The sequence below is a fragment of the Primulina eburnea genome, chromosome 14, assembly GCF_022965805.1.
Source record: "Primulina eburnea isolate SZY01 chromosome 14, ASM2296580v1, whole genome shotgun sequence".
NCBI classification, from domain to species: Eukaryota; Viridiplantae; Streptophyta; class Magnoliopsida; order Lamiales; family Gesneriaceae; genus Primulina; species Primulina eburnea.
In genome coordinates, this window is record NC_133114.1 from 32,534,274 (window position 1) to 32,558,845 (window position 24,572).

The 24,572-nt window shown below is 36.1% G+C and overlaps 5 protein-coding genes and 1 non-coding gene across 11 annotated transcripts; 5 read left to right on the forward strand and 1 right to left on the reverse strand.

Annotated features, from left to right (window-relative positions):
• The first annotated feature begins 4,400 nt into the window (after positions 1 to 4,400).
• On the forward strand, positions 4,401 to 7,878 carry LOC140811798 (BES1/BZR1 homolog protein 4-like). Of its 2 annotated transcripts, XM_073169868.1 has the most exons (3): positions 4,403 to 4,833; positions 6,690 to 7,447; positions 7,544 to 7,878. In XM_073169868.1, exons 1-3 carry the CDS (start codon positions 4,618 to 4,620, stop codon positions 7,545 to 7,547), a joined length of 978 nt encoding a protein of 325 aa, XP_073025969.1. In that variant the 5' UTR covers positions 4,403 to 4,617; the 3' UTR covers positions 7,548 to 7,878. The 2 variants fall into 2 exon arrangements, with proteins under 2 accessions (XP_073025970.1, XP_073025969.1); XM_073169869.1 differs by lacking the exon at positions 7,544 to 7,878 and having other exon boundaries at positions 4,401 to 4,833; positions 6,690 to 7,537.
• Positions 7,879 to 8,505: 627 nt separating this feature from the next.
• Positions 8,506 to 12,063, reverse strand: LOC140811641 (uncharacterized). Of its 5 annotated transcripts, XM_073169660.1 has the most exons (7): positions 12,011 to 12,045; positions 11,854 to 11,936; positions 11,711 to 11,752; positions 10,195 to 11,406; positions 9,501 to 9,701; positions 9,002 to 9,197; positions 8,506 to 8,904 (listed from the first exon to the last, which is right to left on the reverse strand). In XM_073169660.1, exons 3-7 carry the CDS (start codon positions 11,711 to 11,713, stop codon positions 8,720 to 8,722), a joined length of 1,797 nt encoding a protein of 598 aa, XP_073025761.1. In that variant the 5' UTR covers positions 11,714 to 11,752; positions 11,854 to 11,936; positions 12,011 to 12,045; the 3' UTR covers positions 8,506 to 8,719. The 5 variants fall into 5 exon arrangements, with proteins under 5 accessions (XP_073025761.1, XP_073025758.1, XP_073025762.1 ...); XM_073169657.1 differs by having other exon boundaries at positions 11,854 to 12,063; XM_073169661.1 differs by lacking the exon at positions 11,854 to 11,936 and having other exon boundaries at positions 11,937 to 12,057.
• An 82-nt stretch (positions 12,064 to 12,145) lies between these two features.
• On the forward strand, positions 12,146 to 12,219 carry TRNAI-AAU (transfer RNA isoleucine (anticodon AAU)). Its single transcript has one exon. It is a non-coding gene; the product is annotated as a tRNA-Ile (tRNA).
• A 1,565-nt stretch (positions 12,220 to 13,784) lies between these two features.
• Positions 13,785 to 15,228, forward strand: LOC140811364 (aquaporin NIP1-1-like). Its single transcript, XM_073169211.1, has 5 exons — positions 13,785 to 13,913; positions 13,989 to 14,213; positions 14,293 to 14,490; positions 14,814 to 14,875; positions 15,012 to 15,228. The coding sequence occupies exons 1-5, from the start codon at positions 13,785 to 13,787 to the stop codon at positions 15,226 to 15,228; spliced, it is 831 nt and encodes a 276-aa protein (XP_073025312.1).
• Positions 15,229 to 15,721: 493 nt separating this feature from the next.
• Positions 15,722 to 19,766, forward strand: LOC140812556 (MACPF domain-containing protein CAD1-like). Its single transcript, XM_073170849.1, is given in 7 exon segments — positions 15,722 to 16,302; positions 17,645 to 17,883; positions 18,078 to 18,114; positions 18,116 to 18,274; positions 18,419 to 18,602; positions 18,787 to 18,941; positions 19,021 to 19,766. Coding segments are annotated over 7 exon segments (1,695 nt in total). The 5' UTR covers positions 15,722 to 16,011; the 3' UTR covers positions 19,651 to 19,766.
• A 1,213-nt stretch (positions 19,767 to 20,979) lies between these two features.
• Positions 20,980 to 23,395, forward strand: LOC140812701 (protein NRT1/ PTR FAMILY 4.5-like). Its single transcript, XM_073171045.1, has 5 exons — positions 20,980 to 21,268; positions 21,351 to 21,568; positions 21,640 to 22,083; positions 22,161 to 22,288; positions 22,373 to 23,395. Exons 1-5 carry the CDS (start codon positions 21,166 to 21,168, stop codon positions 23,262 to 23,264), a joined length of 1,785 nt encoding a protein of 594 aa, XP_073027146.1. The 5' UTR covers positions 20,980 to 21,165; the 3' UTR covers positions 23,265 to 23,395.
• The last annotated feature ends 1,177 nt before the right edge of the window (positions 23,396 to 24,572 follow it).

The window sequence follows — 24,572 nt, forward strand, 5'->3', positions numbered from 1 at the left end:
CGATATTCTTTGTTCCAGTTTAAGAGTTAGATTCTTTTGTAGAATTGGATTGTTTTTAATTTGGATATCTGTTTTCTGTATTAAAGGAAACTCGATACTTTTTGGATAAATTACTCGAGCAAATTTTCAAAATATATATGTTATTTCAATAAACTCATTTCTGATAAACAATTATGAATTATGTAGATTAGATATAACATATGAAATTTGATAGGTAATAGAATACGATTTATTACCTTTTTTCTTCAGCATTTTTTATTCGAAGTTTTGATGTAAAGTCAAAACTCAGCTGAAATCTAGATCTATCAGGTTCTAAAAAATTCTTAGATAAATTACACCCATTTTTCTTGCACAGATATTCCTGAGATAGTTCTTATTATTGAATCTTGAAGGTTACAAATTCGTTTATCGCAAACAAGAATATCAATGGGTGAATCTATTCTTTCTCTAAAAGTAGCTTTTATCATAATCTGGATTACTCCGATATGAATCTATGATATGGTTCTTGTTACTTCTATCTTAAGTTTTTGTAATTCCTCCTTAATTTCTTTAGAAAGAATTAATTGCATCATCATCTGGTTTTCCGTAAGTTTCATTGATATTGTCATTTCCCTCCTGGAAACTTTATAGATTAGATGATGCTTTATATTTCTTAAACTATGATTTCTTAATAACTTTTCTATATATCCTATAGAGAATAATTGATATAACTGTTGGCTATGATTTTCTTTCATGATATTTTGGACCTTTTAATGAGATATTGTTTTCTAGCTAAATAAACAGACAAATATTAACGTGTTTCATGTCTAAACACTTTGTCTCCGTCAGATTCACATTTTGTTTCATCAGATTTTTCCTGACTTAAAACTTTATCTTATTCGTAAATACGTTTTTATGAGGCAATAATTTCAAACATGTGTACTTAAAAAAGATCTTGATAATAAACTGTTTTTTAATATATTCGGTCAGATCGAAGCATTTTGTTCATCTTCTATCATTTTCTAGACAATTAGTCAAAATATGAATATTCTTGAATGTTACTAGAATTTCTTCTTGTTTTTCAAGGATTTTTTAAACCTTTTGTGGTACATAATACAACATAACACTATAACTGTGTACTGTCTTTTTGATTTCTCTGAGATATCCAGAGATCTTAGAGGAATTCGATACTATTTTCAGGAACTCATTAGACTGATCATAAATTTATCTTTGGTTTCTGATAAGTTCTACTTTATTTCTTATATCTAACCTTGGTTAGATTTTTTATTTCAAATATAATATTCCAAAGTATTGGAATAAGTCTTGCAAATAATTTATGTCAAACATGTGTTGAGATCCATATTATTTGAGAAAAGTATCTTCCTCAAATATTTAATTACCCAATAATAATAATAATTTTTTATGTTTGAAATAATTTTATCTTTACTCTGATATTATTTTTGATTTAAGTAAATCAATAAATTAAAATAAATAAATATAAATGTATTTTTGTCATTTTTAGCACTGTATATAGGGAGTTTCAACAAAGTTTTTTAGATGTAAAAATACTAAAAAATTAGTATAAATTTATTTTGAGCTTGGAGATTAATATCCAATATGATTTTTATCTGATTCCAGTCACTGTTGAGGTGGTCTAATATCGGTATGGTGTGAATTTTGTGACCGCGTGAGTGTGAATGGAATCTTAACGCGGTTCTGGAGTTCAGATTCCACAAGACGCGAGAGTGGAGGATGAAGCTTGGAAAATGCATGGTCACCATCTCACCTGGAAGTTTCCAGAAACTTAAAACTAAAAAATAATAATATAGAAATGATAAAACAAAATCCAAAAATTAAAACGCAATCACGTTAAGTGTTTCGAGCTTGAACCATATATATCCGAAGCTACGTTAAATTTTATCTGGCTAACATTTCGAATCATAGGAATTACGCCCACAGACTTGTCAACCGTGTCATTTTCTTCCAAACGTCTCTTGGATTGAGCAAGAAAATAGCTTCCTTCTAGAGAAAAGGGAAGAATTATAGAAAATGGGATTACACGTTAAACGAGGAAAACTCTACGATTCGGGAAAATTAAAAATTTGTGTTGATCTCATTCAACGTGGTTAAGTGCTTCGATCGCGAATAAATGTGATTTTATTATAATTTTAAATTAATTTTTACTAGTAAAACCTTTTCAATTACCATTAATTAATATTAAATAAAAAATATTTCGACCATCAATACTCTTTACCTAAAAAGTATAAAATTGATATTTTTGGGATTTTAAAAATTTGAGAATTTGTGCATTCTTTTTTAAAGTAATTAATAACTCTAAAAAAACATTTCGGCCACCAATACTCTTTACCTAGAAATTATAAATTTGAGATTTTTGTGCTTTTAAAAATTTGAGAATTTGTGCATTTCTTTTTAAATTTATTTGATATATGTGTTATTTAACCTTGTATGAGATAACTAAAATTATAATAAAATTTATTATTATTATTATTATTATTATTATTATTATTATTATTTTACTTTTAAATTCGTATTAAACCCATGTAAACTTGTAAATCTTAAATTTTGATCTTGACATTTTGTGACGCTTAACGTTTTTAAGAACTTGAAAATAACAAATGCATTTCTCGTCTTTCATTCAATATTGCCATATATTAATTAAATAGCGGGTAATATTAATGAATCGCGCGAGAGATAAATTTCATAAATCGGATCGAGTTGGAGATTTATCTCACAAAACTACTCATAAGACCATCTCACTATGAGCTTTTGTGTAAATTGTTTGCAACTTTTAATGAAGTATGATATGTTTTAACATGATTCACCTCCATATCTTTTTGTTTCTTTAAAACTGGAAGAGTTTTATGCGATTAAACAATTAATCACACGATGTCTAACACTTTTTTTTTCTTATTGTATACTATCGATATTTTTTAATACGAGCTTGTCAAATAGAATTTGTCTAGTATGATTTATTCGGTTAACATGTTTTGTAAATTATTGTATCGGTTCAAATATTAATCAATAACCAATACACAACAAAGGGTAACGATTGCGGTTCCCACGTTGTATATGTGTGTACACACACTTATATATAAACCGTTACTCAAGAGGAATCACAATTTGAAATAATAAATTTATATCTTTCGAAATTTTTATATAAATTTTGCACTATTTACTGTACAATTTGAGGCGATAGACGAATGTAATTTGTCAAAAACACATCCAATTACGTGGAATATTCCATGTTTTTGAGAAAAGGGCAACATAATTACTTGATTCATCTCGCACCTACTTGACCTAATAATAAGTTAGTCTCCGCGTTCGAGGAGAATTAATGATTGATTGCCAATTTCCTACCAAAAGGCCATCTCAATGTGCTGGCTGGCTATGATCCCGCAACACAAATACTTTTTAACATTTCATACTTAGGTTATTCAGTCTACGTCTCATTTAACATAACAGGGATGAAATGATTAATGCCACTCAATACCAGCTGAATTTTAAACTTGTAATATCTTGCTGGATATCATGGTTAGACATTATTTTTCAAAAAATTAAATTCAATAATAACAAAATACTTCTTTCACACACACACACACACACACACACACACACATATATATATATATATATTTATTCAGTAGATGTTCCGACAGAGAAAACCTTTCACACTCCCCCTTCCCAAAGTCTCAACCAATAAATCCGACATTTAAATAAATAGATGTGACATTTTAAAAGAAAAAATCAGGGGCAAGAAACCTCGACGAATAAGTCTTGATCCCACGCTCTATCTCAAGTCTCAACTTTCATATTCCGATAGCGTTGATTAATTGTCACGACTTACACGTCCACTTCCACTCGTCCGCGCGCACGTGCACCTGCTTTGAATTTGGATAGGCCTTCGGTCCCACACCGACCGTCGACCTATATTTTTTCCCGTCTTTCAAGTAAATAATTTAGAAAACTAAAATAAAAAGATGTGTATCTTCATGTACCATATTATTGGACACGATATATCAAAATACAGTATATTAATATTTTTTAAAATATTATTTTTATATCTGATTTTATTTTTAAATGAATAAAATAATCATTTCTGAAAACTAAAATAAAAAGTGTACATTTGGTGACTATAAATGTCACATATCTTTATAAGATTATACATAATATAGATGGTTTGATGTATACAAATATCCATAAATACCAAAAAAAACATTTATCCAATATAATATTAACTAAATCAATAAAATATTATAAATAATAATCATGATTCCTTTTAATTATATTTTCTTACAGGTGTAACCAATGAAGCCATGAACCCCAAACACTTTAAAAAGACTTAACATGTGCATCCCCCGCCTTTCAAGGGAAATGGGAAAGCCCAATCAGTCAGTGGTACTTCCGTAATTAACCCCAACTATCAATCCCAATATTTATTTAAAACACCATCCACCTCTCCTTAACTGACCACAACACCCCAAAATACGAAACCCTTCTCCATTCCGTCCTGAAATCATCTTCACACGATCCCGGTCCAATCGGACCGGTCATATACTACAACTCGCCGGTGATTGTATCCCATCTGACTGCGGAAAATCTCGAAACCGAGCCGTTTTGATGACGTCGGGCTCGAGGTTGCCGACATGGAAGGAGAGAGAGAACAACAAGCGGAGGGAGCGGCGGCGGCGTGCGATCGCAGCAAAGATCTTCTCCGGATTGCGTTTGTACGGAAACTACAAGCTCCCCAAGCACTGTGACAACAACGAGGTGTTGAAAGCTCTTTGCAATGAAGCTGGTTGGATCGTGGAAGAAGATGGGACCACATACAGAAAGGTACGATACAATTAACGAAAACACTCCGCCTCGTAAGTTGAAGTATTAGTCGCTCTATGGTGGCGTAGATCTTTAGACTGGAGCTGATTAGTTTAGTTCTGGAACCGTAATGATAACTGTTATGATTTTAGTTTTGAGCTTCCTTCATTTCTGTGCGGTGTTGTCTGCAAAAATCGCTCGACGTGGTCGTGTTGATCCGGTCAGCAGGTGCTCCTAGTCATGGGAGGGGAGAATAATATAACAATAGAATAATATTTTTTAGGTAAAAAATAAGAATAATGTACTATGGTTGTCATCCTCTGTGCTCTGTATTTAATTGTGACTGTAATTTTCTTAACAAAAATTTCTCCAGATTAAGTATAAATACGCTAATAATGTTTTTTTTCCTGAAATATAGATATTGCAAGATATTTTTGCATAAGAAAGACCCGTGATTCTTACTGTTCTAGGCGTACGATATAGATCACCTCAGATTTTACTTTTAGTAGTGCACGGACCTCAAAAGATTCTTGTTTCTTGCCACCATTCTCAGTCATCTTGCTGGTTTTTTCTTTTTGGAGGAATAAATGAATAAATATTAAATAATAGGCAAAGTGACAAACACATGGGCCTTCTGTATTTTCACTCCCTGTTTGTACAGATCCAATTGTCAGGCAATTAATTATCTGAGCCGAACCATTGGTTACCTGACTTTTTTTTACCGTAGGTAAAAAAAATATCCACGGCGTGAACAAATAAAGTCAGTATCGATCCTGTTTGGAAAACCAAACCCTATACGATGTTTGTCGAGTTTAAATTAGGGTTTTACCAATCGCCGTGAATGACGGCAATATCTTCACTTTTCTCTTTAGGCAAAACCTGCAGGACTTGAGGCAGTAATATATGTAGAACTCTAGTCAGTTATGCTGGCCGTCATTTCTTGCTTACTTTAATCTTTTGAAATTGATTTTTGGTGAAGCTAATACCCGGGAAGATCCAAGAGCTCAGCAGTGGTATACAATGAAAAGTCTCAATACCATGAATTAACGCTCACTAAATCGTCCCTACTTCCCTTCAATCGAATGCCTAGGCCAGATCACTCCATTCTGCATTGCATGTTGCAAATGCTTTAGACTAAAAAATTATGGTGGAACAGGGTATCAAACTTGAACTCGTCTTCATTATGGCTATACCATTTACTTAACCATAAGGCTGTTGCATGAGCATGTGGGCATGTTATGGAACGTGTTTATTTTAGTTTGAATTTTATGAGGGGGAATGCTGCTATAATGGATGACAGTATGATTTTGCTATTAAAGAAATTTTATAGGGCTGGAATAATTGCTATTTGACCGTGTTATTGGCATATCTCCATCATTATACACTTTATGGTGGGGGCGAGGGGAGAATGGATTGTCTAACATGACTTGGGCTTGTCCTATTTCCACGTTTTGCAATTTGAGCTCAAAATGTTTATGGCCTGAGAACCAACATAAACCTACTTAAGTACAAGGATCAAGCATTGACGAGTAAGCTGTGTTAAGTTATACTCATTGAACTGGTGGGGAACCCATGATGTGATTGCCAGCACATGTTGATTCCCCCCAATTGTACAGTGATGGATTCATTGTTTAACAGATTTAAGGACATGATAAATCTTCATGCCGTTGCATCCCTCGTTTAATATGAAATCTTTTCACAATTATCATGTTGACATGGACTAGTTGAACGGTGGATTTTGAAACCTTGTGATCAAGTTGAAGTCCCTAATGAACATATTTTGGGCTCAAGTGGACTCCACGGCTACAAATGCTTTTAACCTATTTCATTGTCTTTAGCTCCTCCATGTTTGTTCTCAACCGCTTTTATCTTTTCAGGGTTGCAAGCCTGTCGAACGAATGGACATCATGGGTTCAGCAGCAGTCAGCCCATGCTCGCCATATCAACCAAGCCCAGGAGCCTCTTTTAATCCAAGCCCTGCATCGTCTTCCTTTCCTAGCCCCATCTCTACTCCTTATGCTGTAAATGTCAGTAACACTGCCGATCCTAACTCTCTCATCCCATGGCTAAAAAACTTATCATCCGGGTCAGTGCCCGCTTCATCTATGCTCCCGCATCATCTCTATATACCAGGAGGTTCTATAAGTGCTCCAGTCACCCCTCCACTGAGCTCACCAACCTCACGTACTCCTAAATTAAAAAGTAACTGGGATGAAGCAAAAACCAATTCAGCATGGCCTAGTCAGCACCACCCTTTCCTACCCTATTCTACTCCCCAAAGTCCCGGCATACAAACTCCACCTGATTCAGGATGGCTTTCTGGTGTTCAAACTCCTCAAGAGGGACCTTCGTCTCCAACATTCAGCCTTGTATCAGCAAACCCGTTCGTTTTCAAAGAACCATTGTCGAATGGGGGTTCCCGTATGTGGACCCCAGGCCAAAGCGGAGCTTGCTCTCCTGCTATCACAGTAGGGTTTGACAAGACAGCTGATGTTCCAATGTCCGACGCAATTTCAGCTGAGTTTGCCTTTGGAAGCAACTCGAAGGGACTAGTGAAACCTTGGGAAGGAGAGCGAATACATGATGAGTGCGTTCCTGATGATCTCGAGCTCACTCTTGGGATTTCTGGTGCTAGGTAACACACAAGCCTTTCTTCTTCCTTCTTTGACTTTTTTCCTAGCTTTGTTTCTGGTTGGTCGAGGACAAAATGTTTGATTTGGTGAAATTTCAGGTGATGACATGGAAGAAAGGTCTTAAGACCGGTACCTATCTACTTTTTTGTGTTGACCGTTCTTAAAATTACTGCACACAGTAGGATCAGGTTCCTTTCTGTCTTTTCCTTTTTGTTTCACTATTTTCTAAAAAGAATGTCTACTACATATTATAGTATAATTAGCTTATGTAGTTAGCTGCACATTTTTTTCCCGGGCAGGGGTTTTTAATTTGGTTTACTCTGCAAATTGTTTTGATTCTTTTTTCCCTTTGAATACCGAAACATTCTGTAGTATTTAATTGTGCTGTAATTGAATGTACTTTGAACGTGAAAAGATATCGAATTTTCTTGTAGCCGTCTGGCAAGTCTATGCATTTCCTGGGTTTGTCCTATCCGTAACCTCCAATTGCATGTCGCCGAAAAAAAAACAGGAATTAATGATTTTACTTGCGCAAGGCTTGGTAAAAAAGGACGAGTCTATCCTGGAGTTTTATTCTTGACATGTTTGTATAATACGATGAGTCGACCATCTTACTGTAAAATAAAAAATATTGATAGATCTCATTTTTTTGTTTTAAAATGATATGATCGTCTGATCATTTATACAAAGCAAAAATTAAGATAAGATTTTTCGATGTAACATATTTTCACTCAGAAAAAATGCTATGAACTTTTACGATTTGATGGTAACCAGAAGTTTTAAGTCGATTCGACATTAATAAGATCCAAATAAAGTTAAAAAACTAATAATACTAACAGCAGAAAAATAGAAATAAATCAAATCACGACGCTCACAAAACTTGTGTTATAGAGAGAGAAAAAACAATGATTGTATGTATGTATTTTTCTAGAAATTCAACCAATCCAAGACACAACTGAAGATCACGTGGGAGTACGATAACGAATGATGTTATTAAAGTAAATATTTTTTTAGAAAAAACCCAATAAAACATTTGAATTTTAACTTCGGCAAATTGCGATAACTGAATTTATATATATATTTTACACACATTAAAGCATATAAATTCCCCGTATACATCATAAATACTGTACAAATTTGAGTGTATGCGACTAAAAGAATCAAACTATGAGAAACCAATACAGATCAATATTCACAAACTAATTCTGCACAGAGAAGAATATACCCACGCCCCTTGATCTTGGGATGGCAAACTAAATTGCTTACATATGCACTCACCTTCCAATCTCCATATACATCTCATCCAACGCACGATAAAGCGTGGCAGCAGCAGGTGGTCGTGGCAATGAACCACAAAGAATTTCGGAAGCATTTATGAACTGGCTACCATAAAATCTTGAATTTTCTCGTGCACGAGTTGTGACAACACTCCCTTCCAAAGAACATCCGATAAAAGCACCTACAGAGCAAGCAGTGAATTTTGTCATTTAATTTTGTCATGCACATCCCATACAGCACACTTCAGAATTGTCGAAATAAGGAGGATAAAAGAAAACCTTTACTACAGCTATAAGTATAACAAGCAGCATGTGCACCGGGACCAGCTCTTATATCAGCTTCTGCAGTGCGTCCGATAATTCCTATTGCTGCACTCAGACCAGCTCCAATCGAGAGATGTGCATGACTACAAAAGGTTTTTACAGCATCATTCGTCCTCAGTGCAATAATGAAGTCCGTCAACTCTCCACCAGCCTGAAAAGGAAATCAATACAGGATATCACAACACAAATGTTACGTTACGAGGAAACTTATGAATTTCTTAAAGCTTTCATTATTGTAAAACCACACAAACTTAAATCATCTGGCATTCATAAGCATACATTAATCTTCCAAAGAAAAAACTGATACAGCCATAAGCTGGCAATCAACTTTATGAACCGGTAAGAAAAATGACTGCATAACCTCCCATCCATAAATTGTTAAAAACTATTCCAGCAGTTACCATAAGCAAAAAGAAAAACACAGGACAGCAGAAGCAAAACAGTGCCACTTCACCTGAGCTCCCCATCCTACACCAAATGAAGAAATGGCAGATGGTGGTGACCATAAGCCATCCTCCCGACGAGCAATCACCAAACCTGTTCCGATTTTATATGTAACCATCATTCCAACTTTCACAACTGTAAGTATTGCAATACCTAAAGCATTTCGTAATATGGATTCTGGAATTCTCTTCTCTGGTCCCAAGGAACCAACCTGGAAAATTCCACAGTATATTCAGGGTATCAACACAGTAAGCCCACAGTATATTCAGGGTATCCACACAGTAAGCACGATACCATTAACTACATAGACATGTTTTGGAAAGAGAAGTCCTCCCTCCCCTCTGTAAAATTAATACACACGGCACGGAAGATCATAATGGACTCACGTTTCCCTACGTATATGCAAGTGCTCCTTTCTTACACAAGGCTATCCACGAAAATCAATGTTTTACAACTTGCTAAATTACCTCATTTGATTTATGAGCTAGGAATATTCTTGGCCATTAGATTTGAGGATAAAGAGGAACTTTACATGTAAAATACTCACATGTTCAAGTATCACCTAACATTCCATGTCTGTTCAAATGGTTGAATTTAGTTTTGTTCGGCGTCATAACACATGCCTTTTAGATATTTTTCCACTCAAAATTAAAGGGAAACATGTCACAGCATGGCTTAAAGAAATGTATGACTCAAACAAGCACCTTACTGTAACTGCGAATAGTGTTTGTGGCCTTATAAATTTCATACTCCATTGACTGTCCCCATGGAAAATTTACCCAGGATCTTAAAGTGCTTAAGTCCGTCAGATCGTGGATTGGCAGCTGTGCAGCACGACTTACAAGATCCATCAAGTATGGCTGCACAGATTCTAGGCGCACACAACATACATCACACACTCTTTGTGGATCCCTGGTGCGGAACTTTTCAGGCAATAAGCTCCTTCCTTTAGTACACTCACTACAAAAGATTCCTCCACAAAACCGACAGTGATGCCTAGTGCACATGATTGGGTGAAATCGCACACTACAAAGCATACAGGAAGAAGCTAGGCTATCAGGCAACCATTTTGGTGGTTCAGATTCAAGAATTTCTTGGGTTTTACTGAAATTAGCTTCCGTGAGAGTTTCAGCCATCTCTTTCCAAGCTTGCTCAATTACGTGGGCTGATATCCATGAAATTTGTGTAACATCCCCTGAAGTTAGACCAGTCATTTTTCCACGGGCCACAAGTAACATTTCAACCACCACATCCCACATGGTCAATTCTTTTTCCGCACCAACGGTCTGATCCCAACCCAATTCTCCTTCCGAAATAAATCCACCATTTGAACAAATACCTTTTGTCCATTCTTCATGCTCACTTTCTGACATTGGAGGAACAGAAACAGGTATCCACATTCCAGTTTCTTCATAAAGAGGCTTTTCATAATAAAAGTACTTTTCTTCTGCGCTATTCCTTGCACATGAAATTTCCTTCTGGGACTGACTGGTTTCTTCATTTTGAGTTGGTGTTCTCATAAGATTTTGAATTGAAATTTGAGGATCCTGAACCACATTATCGCTGTCAATCTTTTCAATTGAGGGAGAACCACATTCATTAATCACAGCTATTTGACGACCCAATCGATTTACATAATTGGCATTCAACTCCTCAAAGGATTGCGAGGCGTCTTGATCAGTCCCGGCAGGATTAAGCAGGTAGTCGCAGCAAAAAGTATCACTTTCATTGGTTGAAGTTCCTTCATATTCCAATAAAGAACCAGAACCAATCTCTTCAGCTTTGGACGTTATATGGTATGTTACGTCGTTCTCCATAACACAGTTCTTGGTTATATCCTCAGACCGATAACACTTTTCCTCCTTTCCATGCTCGCTTTGAAGACGAATTTTTGCATCACTCGGCTGGCCTTTGCTCTGCATTGGAAAGTTAGAAATAGATCGTTCAGCTATGACTATGAGCCTTCAGCTATGTGATATATCCACCTGGGAATCTAAGAATTCTTGAAGATCACATTTCTCAAGGGTATCCATTAGTTCATTGATAAAGCAACGATGGGTTATATGCATAACGGGATCAAAAAGAAAAGGAAAGAAAAATGAACCAAAAAATACACAAACTTCACATAACACGGAGCTGAATCAAAACAAAAAAAAATTGAACAAATTTATTTGGAGCTTAACAGAACAATCTATATTTGCAGGGTGAAACTGAACATACCATAACCGATGAGATTGGAATTGCAAACAAATTCGGGCTCCCCTGTAAATGAACCAAGTTAAAATAGTCAAAAAAAAGTTGGCAACTGGTAGGACTACGAACGAACGAACAAGTTAATCAAACAAAATAAGAGGAAATCAGACTTTAATCAACGCCTTTCATGGACACCATCAAACAACGAAGTCCAGTCTAATCCTCCATAGAAGAACGTTCAAATACAAACAACCTGCAAAATCAAAGACCCGATTTCAAAGCTTAATCGACTCTTGAAAACCGAATGACTGGGAAAACAAATCTAACGGAGGTGTTGACGCCGATCCCGTGAAGGCTTCGATCTTGTATTTAGAACCCGTGTCATCAAATCATTTGTCCAGGATATACGACATCACGATTTAAAATTGAATATATTTTATAATGTTGGAAAGACACAACAAAGGCCTATTAGCTCAGTTGGTTAGAGCGTCGTGCTAATAACGCGAAGGTCGCAGGTTCGAGACCTGCATGGGCCAGTTTTGAATCGTATTTTCTGAACTCCCTTTTTTACCCTTCCACGAGAAAACAAGTTAATTAAAAAGAAAATAAAATTCATCCGTCGCAGCGAGAGACAGGATGTCAGTATCATGGATATAATATATTGATGGCCACTTTATCATATATCAAAATCTAATGCTAACTTTTACACAAACATATATGCAAATTTGTTGAATTAACGCATATACAAATTTAATTTTTTTTGAAACTTATAAATTTAATTAAAAACACATGTGTATGATAGACGATTTTAACCATCCATATAATCAGATAAAGGTTTATTTCAGCAATTATAAAATAAATACCACAATTTATTCCCTAGTTTCTTATTGGATGGCATAGTTAGTGCATTAATATATGTGGTGACTTTAGGAAAAGACTTGATGGACAGCACAGCACCAGTTCTCACTGCCGGCCCGGCCAGGCCATAAGAAAATTTTGACTCAAATTTACCAAATATTTATTTAAACTCAACCTCAAAGAAAGGATATGACATTTGTCTTCAAATTTGAATGCCTATCACATGCACTAGTTCCGAGCCAGCCATTCTTTTTTTTTTCTTCTTAACTTCCCCCTTTACGAACAAGCCGAGGAAACCATAGCTGGAATTGAGATTTTATTCAAAGAGATCTTGTTTTATTTGAAATTAGCTGAGGGCCAATCTTCGTCCGGCATGAGGAAACCTTTGCACGCCTCCGTTAGAATATGTGCTTAATTAACTCCTATAATACTTTCTTTATAATATCGACTATAAAATTATTTTAAAAAATGAAGAATTAAACATCAAAAAACGTCAGAATGGGGTATCTGATTTTAATTTATACCATCCCGCTTCCATAGTTTTTAATGCTTGAACTTTAGCCATTTGATCACATGCATACATACATACATACATATATATATATATATACACACACATAAGGGACATTATTCTAGCATCATATAATTTGTTTCCTTTTCTTGTCCTAATTTCCTCACAGTATATAATTAATGACTTTCAAGATTGTTACTTCTAAAATTGAAATGTTGTCTTTATATGCTTCCATCAATAATTTAGACTCCATCCGTTGTTATATTTATGAGCTGAACAATATTTGTGTATTTTTCACACATATTAAGAAAATTTATCAGAAAAGTGAGTTTTAGAGAAAAATATCATTTTATCGTTATTTAATAAGTGATTTATTATTATATAAAAATTTGTTGGAAATAAATAATATAGAACCTGACTATTAGTATCACACACACACACACACACACACACACACACACATATATATATATATATATATATATATATATATATTTGGTTGATGTCAAATCAATTAAATAATATATCATATTAATTTATAGTGATGCAATTCATTAAAGTCCAAAAAAAAAATTCCTTTTGTTTTTTGTTGTGATATGTAGTACGAGATCATTATTTCTTTCGTGCATGTATAAATAATTCGGTGTTTCTACTCAGATATGCTCACCCGCCTTAACCAAACTATATATTCAAGTCATCTTCCCTTTCGATTTTCACTATCGTCTCTCAAACATGGCAGGTATTTCAGCAGCATCAAGTATTGGCGTAACTGTAAATATAAAGGATGATGATGATGTGAATTTCATGAATGAGAATTCTTCAAGCGAATGCACCCTTTTCAGTCTACCCTTCATGCAAAAAGTAATTAATTAACTTATTACAATCATGAATACTTAATTTCATGTATGAAAAACTACTTAATATTTCACATGGCAGATGATAGCAGAGACCTTGGGCACTTATTTCTTGATATTTGCCGGCTGTGCGGCGGCTGTGGTGGATGCTGATAAGGACAAAGTGCTGACCCAGCCAGGGATTGCCATCGTGTGGGGCCTGGTTGTGATGGTCATGGTTTACTCCGTCGGACACATCTCCGGCGCACATCTGAACCCCGCAGTTACAGTTGCTTTTGCCACCTGCAAGAGGCTCCCATGGAAACAGGTAAATATCACGATTCTCAGATCATGTTCATTAGAAATAAAACTCATTTGTGAATTTATCAGTCAACTATTTGTTGTAGGTACCTGCGTATATATCAGCTCAGATGCTAGGATCCACCCTAGCAAGCGGAACCCTAAGACTATTGTTTGGCGGACCTCACAACCATTTCGCCGGAACTCTTCCGACTGGCACAGACTTGCAGTCTCTGGTGGTTGAATTTATCATTACATTCTACCTCATGTTCGTCATCTCTGGAGTTGCCACAGATAACAGAGCTGTTAGTGCAATTCTTCTGCAATGTTATATCAGAATTGAGGACGAAAAAAATTAAATTTGCATAAAAAAGAAAAAAAAGAAATATGACTAAGACTATAATTTGACACATATTTGATCAAAATCATAAAAAGATAATTAACTTTAAAAAATACAATTTTCTCATAAATAAGTCCACAAAATTTCGGAATTAAATTATATTTCAAAATGTTCAAATAAATTCGACCACCAGAGTGCATAATTAGTGGAATGATCGCTCATTTTCTTTTGAATTTATTTACTTTCACAGAATGTGAATTCGATTAAATTCATGTGTTATGCTTGTAGATCGGAGAACTGGCGGGTCTTGCTATTGGGGCTACCATATTGCTTAATGTCATGTTTGCTGGGTACGTTTGGATATTAATTAATACAGATACTCATTTCTGATTTAAGTAATATTTTTTTGAGAGTCATAAACTTCTGGCCTCCGTGTACATATTATTTTATTAATAACTAAAACTAGTTGAATATTGCGTTGGGCAGGCCAATTTCAGGGGGCTCGATGAACCCAGCAAGGAGCTTAGGCCCAGCTATAGTTTGGAGCAACTACAGAGGCATATGGATATACCTTGTAGGCCCAACTTTCGGGGCTATATCTGGGGCCTGGGCCTATAATATTATCAGATTCACACAGAAGCCTCTACACGAAATCACCAGGACAGGATCTTTCTTCAAGAGTTCAACGATTCAAAATAATTGACTATTTAAATAGATAAGATGATTGCATGAAAGCTACGAGTCTCGAGTTAAACATATTTTAGTTACCAAATTTGAATGCACTTAAAATGCTTTTCTATTGTGATTTTGTTTCAATGAGATGAATTTCAAAGTGAGCAATCCACAAACTATAAAATACGTTTAATGAAACAAATGATGTCGTTGTCTCATGTCTGTGTTCAAAAGTAATAAATAAGTATTGCTTATTGGCAGCAATTTGTTTCCAATGCTATTTTTCGTCCATATTCTTGTTTACACACTTCAAGATTCATCATGTAAAATCTGGAGAACTAAATATCAGATTATTTTATATCTAAAAAAATATAATAAATATTATCAGATTGAAATATTCAGAAATAAAACAATAAATGAGTCTGAAACATTTTTAATTTAAAGGCAAATTCGAAAATGACTTTTATGAACATACGGTCGAGTTATTTATTATGATGAGTTGGAGGTCAAAGCAAAATGAATGTTCATTTCCAAGATGGAAAGGAGGAGGAGGAGAAGAAAAGATATGGGTTTGAATCATACGAAGACAACGCGTTTCTTGCCATTATGATGCGTATGCATACAGTCAAAAAGCTTCATTTTGATTAAATTTTTTAATAGACCACCACCGAATCCGATCCAACAAAATTGTTAAAAGTCCAATCTTTGACCAAGTCCCAACAAACCCCCCAAGAAAATAACGTAGAACAAAGTTCAATCTTTTTCCTCTTCAATCAATCAACTGGATGAAACATTCTTGAATCTCTGCTCTTCCATGGATTTTCCAAAGAAGAGCATCAGTAGCCCCGCAGTTCCAGAAAACTCATTGATCACCACTCTCTGCAACTCAATCCAAGCACTGGGACGAGGTTTTGATGTCACCTCTGACATCAGGTTGCTTTATTGTAAAGGAGCCCCTGGCTCTAGGTTAGTGCATATTGATGAAGAAGCCACCAAGGATCTTGAAATCTCTGAATCTTGTGCAATCCGAGATGTTTCTGTTGACATCGAGTGTTCCTTAGGCCAGAGCTCTAATGAAGAGACCCCTGTTTTTAGTTTCCACGAGGTTTTTTTTTTTGCCTTGACCTATTCACGTGACTTAATTCTGTTCGATTGAGATCCTTGGAATTGTTGAGGTTATGATAATGAATCGTTCTTGGTTGGATACTGAATCTTGAAGGAGGCGTGCAAGATTTAGCTTTTTATTGAACATTTGAACTAAAAATGCTGATGATGAACTGTACGTTTTTTGTAAGTTACGGCTCGCTTCTTGACAACGGATCGTCTGGTTATATGTAGGATCTAGTGTGGAAACATTGTCTTCTTTCTCTTATGTTGAGGAACACGAGCAAATTCTTTAAATTGTAACAACAATGGATTCTAAACGAATGTCGGGGCTATTTTTAAGCTTTTGGCTTTCACTTAATGGACTTATTATTATTATTTTCTTTGGTTTATTCTCTTGGTTTATAGCATAATATTGGTGCTCCTTTATGAATGGTATAGCAGATGGGCGACCTATGAAAGCGCCATCTTTGTTTAAGTGCCTGCATTGTAATCCATACTCATATTAGAGATAGAATTAAGTTGAATATGACAGATGTTGCTAGGTTAATGAAGGCTATCCAGACGTGGATGTTGGCTTTTAAGGCATGACCAATGTTATACATCCCGGCAGGCAACAAAAAAGTAGCTTCTATAAAAATTTAAGCACTATTGGAAACCACTTCTTGACCTAGACAGATCCATAGTATGATTTATAGGCATGTCCCCAAAAAAAATAGACTCAGAAAAAAATGCTTCTATCTGAAGTTGGCGCATGAACCACTTTTGTGGACATTTATCATGATTGAAAACATCGGTGTTACAAATGAAACCACATTTGAGAAAACCTATTGCTGCGACAACATGCAAATTGTGCCTGCCTATTTCTTGAATGTGGTGTTTATTGATGAATTTAGTTATATCATCACAGTTAAATAGCACTGGGTGCCACACAAGGTTACCCATTTTTGTGTTGCACAATTCATTTAAGACAATGTTTTGTTTCAAATTTGATCATGTGCTAAGGTAAAACTGTGATAAATCTCAAAATGTTGCTTCCTCATTCATCTTCACTAAATCTTGATGCCATGGCTCTAAATGGGTGAATAAATTTGTCATATGCTCTAGAGAATGAGTATCTCTCTTGGTCGAGTCCTCAATATATTTTATTTCCTGATGTGACGGCGCCCTTAAACTTTTATTATACTTGAACGAGGGACCTATGGACTTGAGAATGTCAATCCATCTTTGTGTCTGAAATGTGCATTAGCTGCTCATGATTTATTTTCTTGGTATTCTTTTAAAATTAAATTTCCTCCCGCCTAGCTATTCATCTTATGTTTATTCGGTACTTGCATTTGCAGATGGCTAAGTATTTCAACGAAAAATCAGATATACCTGGTCATGTACCACTTGGAAGCTTCAATGCCATGTTTAACTTCACTGGCTCTTGGCAGCTTGATGCAGCAGCTACACAATCCCTCGCAATGGTCGGATATATTATTCCCTTATGTACGGTCAAACTAACAAATCCCAATTTAATTTTGCGGGAAGAAGTTAAAAGTGCTGTTCCATATTCCTGGGATCCTGCATCCTTGGCAAGGTAACATCTATGAAAGTCGTTGGACTTGGCGTCCGAATTTCACTGATATATCATCCTTTTCTAGAATATTGCATGAAGTTTCCCAGTTTATCTGGTTTATGAAGTGTATCTGAAGTTATAGCTTTTGGTTACTTCTACAATATGAATATGAAATTACACGCTCTTTGATTTTCTTACATCAAATATTTTGTCAGCTTTATTGAAAACTATGGCACCCATATCGTTACCTCCTGCAACTATTGGCGGAAGGGATGTTGTCTACATTAGACAGCACCAACCATCGCCATTATCAATGTCAGATATTGAAATATACGTGAAAGACATTGGGGAGCAGAGGTTCTCAGATTCAAAGGGTTACACGAGTTCTGGTGCCTTAAAATACAAGGACAAGGTTAGTGGAGCAGCATTCTTTGAGTTTGTACCATATAGCTGACTATGTGCTGATCATCGAACATACTTTTTCCTCTTGAATACTTTTAGGTGATTTATGTATCAATTTTTTTACAGAGTTTTGGCATTTATTTTATTTACGCAGGACGTTACCGTCATTTTCAGAAGGAGAGGAGGAGATGACCTTGAACAGAGCTATGGCAAGTGGGCCAGGACCGTAGAAGGAGCGCCTGATGTTATCAACATGACATTTATGCCCATTGTGTCTTTGCTTGAAGGAGTGCCTGGAATAAAACACTTAGCTCGTGCTATTGAGTTGTACTTGGAGTGTAAGACTTTATCTTCTTCTGTTGTTTCATTCTAAACAGAATTTGGAAATCATGAGAATTTTCTTCTAATTATCTGGTCAAAATTCTCGGAAATTGATGATTTGGCTGAAAAATATGTTTTTTAATCCTTAAGAGTTGTTTTTCTTACATCTCGAACTTTTAAAAAAAAAATCATTTTGTTCAGATAAGCCACCTATTGAGGATCTCCAGTACTTCTTGGATTTCCAAATTCCTCGGGTTTGGGCTCCTGAGCAGAACAACCTACAAAGGAAGGGACCCGTGTGTTCATCTCTCCAGTTCAGTTTAATGGGTCCTAAGCTTTATATAAACCCTGATCAGGTATCTTTGTCTGCTGTTACAATGTCATGTCAGGGTCGACTTTCCACTGTTTAATTTTGGACATTCTACAATGTTACAGGTTACTGTAGGACGGAAGCCTGTCACTGGTCTCAAGCTCAGCCTGGATGGTAGCAAGCAAAATCGTCTTTCTATAAACCTGCAACATCTAGTGTCTCTTCCGAAAATTCTTCAACCCCATTGGGACTCCCACATGGCTATAGGTGCACCAAAGTGGCAAGGACCCGAAGAGCAGGATAGCAGATGGTTTGAACCAATTAAGTGGAAAAAATTCTCGCATGTAAGCACTGCACCTATAGAGTACACCGATACGTGCATTGGAGATCTTTCTGGCGTTCATATTGTCACCGGGGCTCAGCTAGGTGTATGGGATTTTGGGGCGAAAAGCGTACTTCACCTTAAACTCCTCTTTTCCAAAGTACCAGGATGTACTTTGAGGCGATCTGTGTGGGATCATAGTCCCTCAAATCTATCTGCTGCACAAAACCTCGATGGCTCGTCTACATCATTATCAAACGAAAAAGGGGACGGTTCCAGCATATTTGGAAAACTGGCCAAAATTGTGGATATGACGGAAATGTTGAAAGGGCCCCAAGATATTCCAGGGCACTGGTTGGTAACTGGAGCCAAGCTTGGAGTTGATAAAGGGAAAATTGTTTTACGTGTGAAGAACTCTCTACTGAACTACTGATTGCTAGCTAGGATTCTGAATGTACCACCTCCATTAACAGGACAGTTTAATTTCATTTTTCGATCAGGCGATCTGCCGCCTTATTCTTCTGTACATTATGCCAATATAATTAGTCATTCTTTGTGCTTGGATATTTATTGAGATTATACTTGATGCTTGTCGTGTGTAAGGCACAAATCTGCAAAAAAAAATTTGGTTTCTCAGAAGTTAAATTCTCTTTGTATTCATCTGCATATCAACAAAAAAAATTGTAGATTTTTCCCGAAGTTAAATATTCTTCTATTCATCTGCATATAAACAATTTTTCGGTTTTCATTTTTTCAGGTCGAACTGGGTATCTGGCCCAAAATTATTCTTTGGTCAAAAAAGTTCTGTCCCTCTTTATCATTTTTAGAACTTAAGTTTTTTGGTAAGGAAGATTATGAACGAACTGAATGTTGAGACATAAAAGACTAGAATTCAAGTCGAACCTGATCGCAAATGTTCAAAAAATAATCAGATGGAACCAAGAAATGCTGAGTCTGACATTAATTTAAATAGATAAAACATGTGTATTCGAACCAAGGGGTGGTTTTCCATTGGCATTCTACTAATAAACATCCATCCCAAGAGGGTGGAAGTGTTGGATAATTTCAAGAATATATTCCCATAAAAGTTAACAAGAACTGTCCAAGAATACTATTTGCTGTCCAAAAATGTACATAAAGCAACCAGCATAACTGAAGCTTGATGTTGATGTTTGGTTTCTGGTTACCTGAAAAACATCAAAAACATCGAAATCATTTGCGTTTTTTTTCCCTTTTATTGCAACAGTTGACTTGGGCGACCGAATATACTCTCAAGTAGGCAAAATTCCAGGAATATGTACAAGAATATTCAGAAAAAGGTAACTGTTTCCCGATACAATTTGTCGAGTTTGCCGCTTCCTAATGCATGCTGGAAAGATAGAATAACGTTAGATTATTGTAATAATATATTGGATATTGTTTTAGATTAGAGTTGGAATAGTTGATGTTTTCTAGCAGATTATTCATAATAGGAATTATGAAGAACATATTATTGTATAAATATTGGTCATTGTTCTATTGTTGTTATATAACCTCCTATTTTATACATCTAATGAGTGACATTATGTTTGTTAAAATACGAGCAATCCAAAAGTGTTATACGTACACAAAATAAAATGCTTCGACCTTTGGTATTGTCTTAGATTTAGGCCAACTCAGCTGATATAAAATGCTTCGACCTTTGGTAAAAGTGTTATACGTACACAAAATAATCAACATAGATTTCATACAATCTCCCTAGAATCATATATATTTATTGCCTCGTTGATTCTTGCCTTCGCAATTCTTGCTACTTAGGATCTTCTGCAAAAAGGGCTGCTAAAAAATTCGAGTAGCTAATTAATGGTACTCTCTTTACTTCTATTCAATCAAATATTCCTTCACTATAAGTTGTAACTTAGCATTTTTGGTTTCCATATGCATATGATACTACCTGTACCCAAAAACTATGCAGGGGAAGACTAAATTTGTTGAAGGGAAGGTGGATTGGAAAGGAAACACTGCTCGAAAAGATAAGCATGGTGGAATTGGTGTCTCATCACTCGTTCTAGGTACCGCCATAACACTTTCAATACAAAAACATACTTTTAGGTCTGTCAGGTACTAATGTGGTTTTCATCAACGTTTTTTAAGGGACGTTTGCATTCGAGCACATGGCTACTTTCGGCTTAGCAGTAAACCTGGTGACATACTATACGGGGGTGATGCACTTTAGCATAGCCGATGCAGCGACTCAACTGACAAACTTGTTGGGAACTAGTTACATTATAACCATAGCTGTGGCCTTTCTAGCAGATACATATATTGGCAGATTCAAAGCGGTTCTTTTAGCAGCTTCTGTCGAGTTTCTGGTTAGTTTTTCATAAATTCAGATGCCTCATTCCTTAAAACTTTATAGTCACTGAACTTTTTCTTAATTTAGGGACTTGGGCTGCTAGCTCTGCAAGCTCATTATCCAAAACTGAAGCCACCTCTCTGCAGCATATATGAGAAAAACTCTCATTGTGTTCAAGTCGGTGGAACCAAAGCTGCGCTCTTGTTTGTTGGTCTTTATTCCGCAGCCATTGGGTTTGGAGGAATAAAAGCTGCATTGCCATCACATGGTGCTGACCAGTTCGATGATAAGGATCCGAAGGAGGAGGGACAGAGGTCGAGTTTCTTTAACTGGTTGCTATTGGCAAGATGCTTAGGAGGTGCTATCAGTCTCACTGTTTTTGTTTGGATCCAAGATAATAAAGGGTGGGATTGGGGTTTCTTTGCGAGCACGATGGCTATGTTCTGTGGGTTAGTAATCTTCGCTACTGGGTTACCATGGTATCGTATCCATGTAATAAATGGGAGTAGTGCCCTCTCTGCAATAGTACAGGTCAACATAGTAAACGAATAATCTTTATTCTCTCTTCTTTGGACTAAAATTAATTTCAGTTTTGTTTGCTCGAAAAGGTGTATGTTGCAGCCACCCGGAACAGAAACCTTATACTTCCTGATGACTTCAGTGACTTGTATGAGATCAATAAAGACATGGAAGCAGCGAATCAACCAGAAGTTTTACCGCACACAAATGCTTTCAGGTTCCCTCATTTTCAAGGAATTTAAATATTTGACATAAATTGCTTCTTTTATATATCAGATTTTCTGGTGATTTTGTTTACCAGGTTTCTTGATAAAGCAGCTATCCTGACTCCTTCAACACAAAACTCGGAAAGGCCGAATCCATGGAAACTCTGTCGAGTGACGCAAGTCGAAAATGCAAAAATAATACTAAACATTGTTCCAATCTTTTGCTGCACCACCATCATGACCCTTTGCTTGGCTCAGCTTCAAACCTTCTCCATCCAACAGGGAATAACAATGGACACACGGATAAAAAAATTTGATATACCACCTGCATCGATATCAGTTCTCCCTGTGTTGTTTCTGATAATCGGCGTTCCACTGTACGATCGAATATTTGTCCCATTTGCACGAAAACTCACTGGCATTCCCACAGGCATAACGTATCTTCAACGAGTTGGAGTCGGGCTCGTCTTATCCTCACTGTCAATGGCCGCAGCTGCGATAATGGAGGTAAAGCGCAAACGAGTTGCAAGGGATTACAACATGCTTGACTCAATCCCGTTGCTTCAGCCGCCACTACCAATCAGCGTTTTCTGGCTATCGTTCCAGTACTTCATATTCGGAGTAGCAGACATGTTTACATACGTTGGGCTCCTCGAGTTCTTCTATTCCCAGGCCCCGAAAGATCTCAAATCGTTATCGAGCTGTTTCTTTTGGAGTTCAATGGCGCTTGGGTACTTCCTTAGCACCATAACTGTGAAGATAGTTAACGGTGTTACAAAGAATATCACCAGTAGTGGGGGATGGCTGGCAGGAAATAACATCAACCGTGGCCAATTGAATTTGTTCTATTGGCTGCTTTCTTTCTTGAGCTTGATCAATTTTTGCATCTACCTGTGGGTCTCAAGTAGGTACAAGTACAGGAAAGTGATCCCCGACAGTGCAAATGAGAGCAGCAGGGTTCATGAGCTGCAGATTGTTCAAGAATAGTGCAGATTTAGAGAAGCGAGATCAAGATTCAGGGGATAAAATAAAAATGGATGCAGAAATCATGGGGATTGTTTGGTTAAAGATTCCACTGGGATTAAAGGATTACTTGAGCAATAACTTTTACATATATAACTGGAACCGATATTATTGTAAACTAAATAATAGAGATGAGTATGTTATCATGATATTTTCAACATGGATATCTAGTTAGTATATATAAACAATGTCAGTTACAGATTAACGAATTCGGAAAATTTGAGATATGGGAAGTCTTACCAGTATAATTTTTCATAGAAACAAGACGAGAAGAGCTGCAAAGTCCGGGTTGGTAGAGTAGACAAATGTTTGACTAATGATTAAGAGTTCGATTCTCACTGCCAACATCTTTTCGAACAAGTTTGTCACACTTGGCTTGATCAATGGCCCATAGTTTAATCCCCATTACTAACAACTTCTCGAGCAAGCTTGTCAGACGTGACTTATCTAGTCTAATTTATGTAACTAACATAGTTTGCAATCCATTACATAAGTTTGATAGTTTTTTCAGTGCGCACCGAAGAGTATGATTGATTGATTTCCATGTCAGAAAAAACTAAAAAAGAAGAGAGATTAGATATAGTGGTTCAACACTCCTTTGTAGATGCAAACAAGTTCTTACACACAAAAAATTAAACCTTAAATGTTATGTTTTTGGGATGCTATCCAATTACCCCGGTGATGGATACTTCGCATCCTCAGGGACTCACTCGTGAACCTTTTTGAAGTATTCTTTGTCCAACTGCCTCATTTATTGAAACAAAAGAAAAGCTTCAAAGCCTTTATCCTATATGCAATGAAATGAGAGCCTAGTTCCGTTTACTGTTTATTATTACAAATATCGAATCATTATCCGTTATTATTTGGTGTCTTGTAGATTGAAGTAATTTAATCGAGTTGACATTTTATACTCTTTCCATGTGAAGAAGTGATGGGGAATTAATAGCTCACACTTATATCTAAACATTAGTAAAACACAGCACGTTACCACCCACGACTTAGTCCTAGGCATTAAATTGAGTAGTTGCTTTGCTACCTAACATTTAGAGAATAAATTTAATTCAAATTCATTCAAAGCGTAGCTTAAACCGATAGATACCGGAGTAGGAACAATATCTAAACGGTCCGGTCTTATTTTACCTTTCATTGGAACTAGAACGACCTGTTAGACAAGCGGAATCTTCGATTTTTAAACCGCGGTCAGGCCTAGCTCCACTTAAAGTTTATTTGTTTTTTTTTTATGTTTAGTTACTTTTGTGTAATTATGTTCCA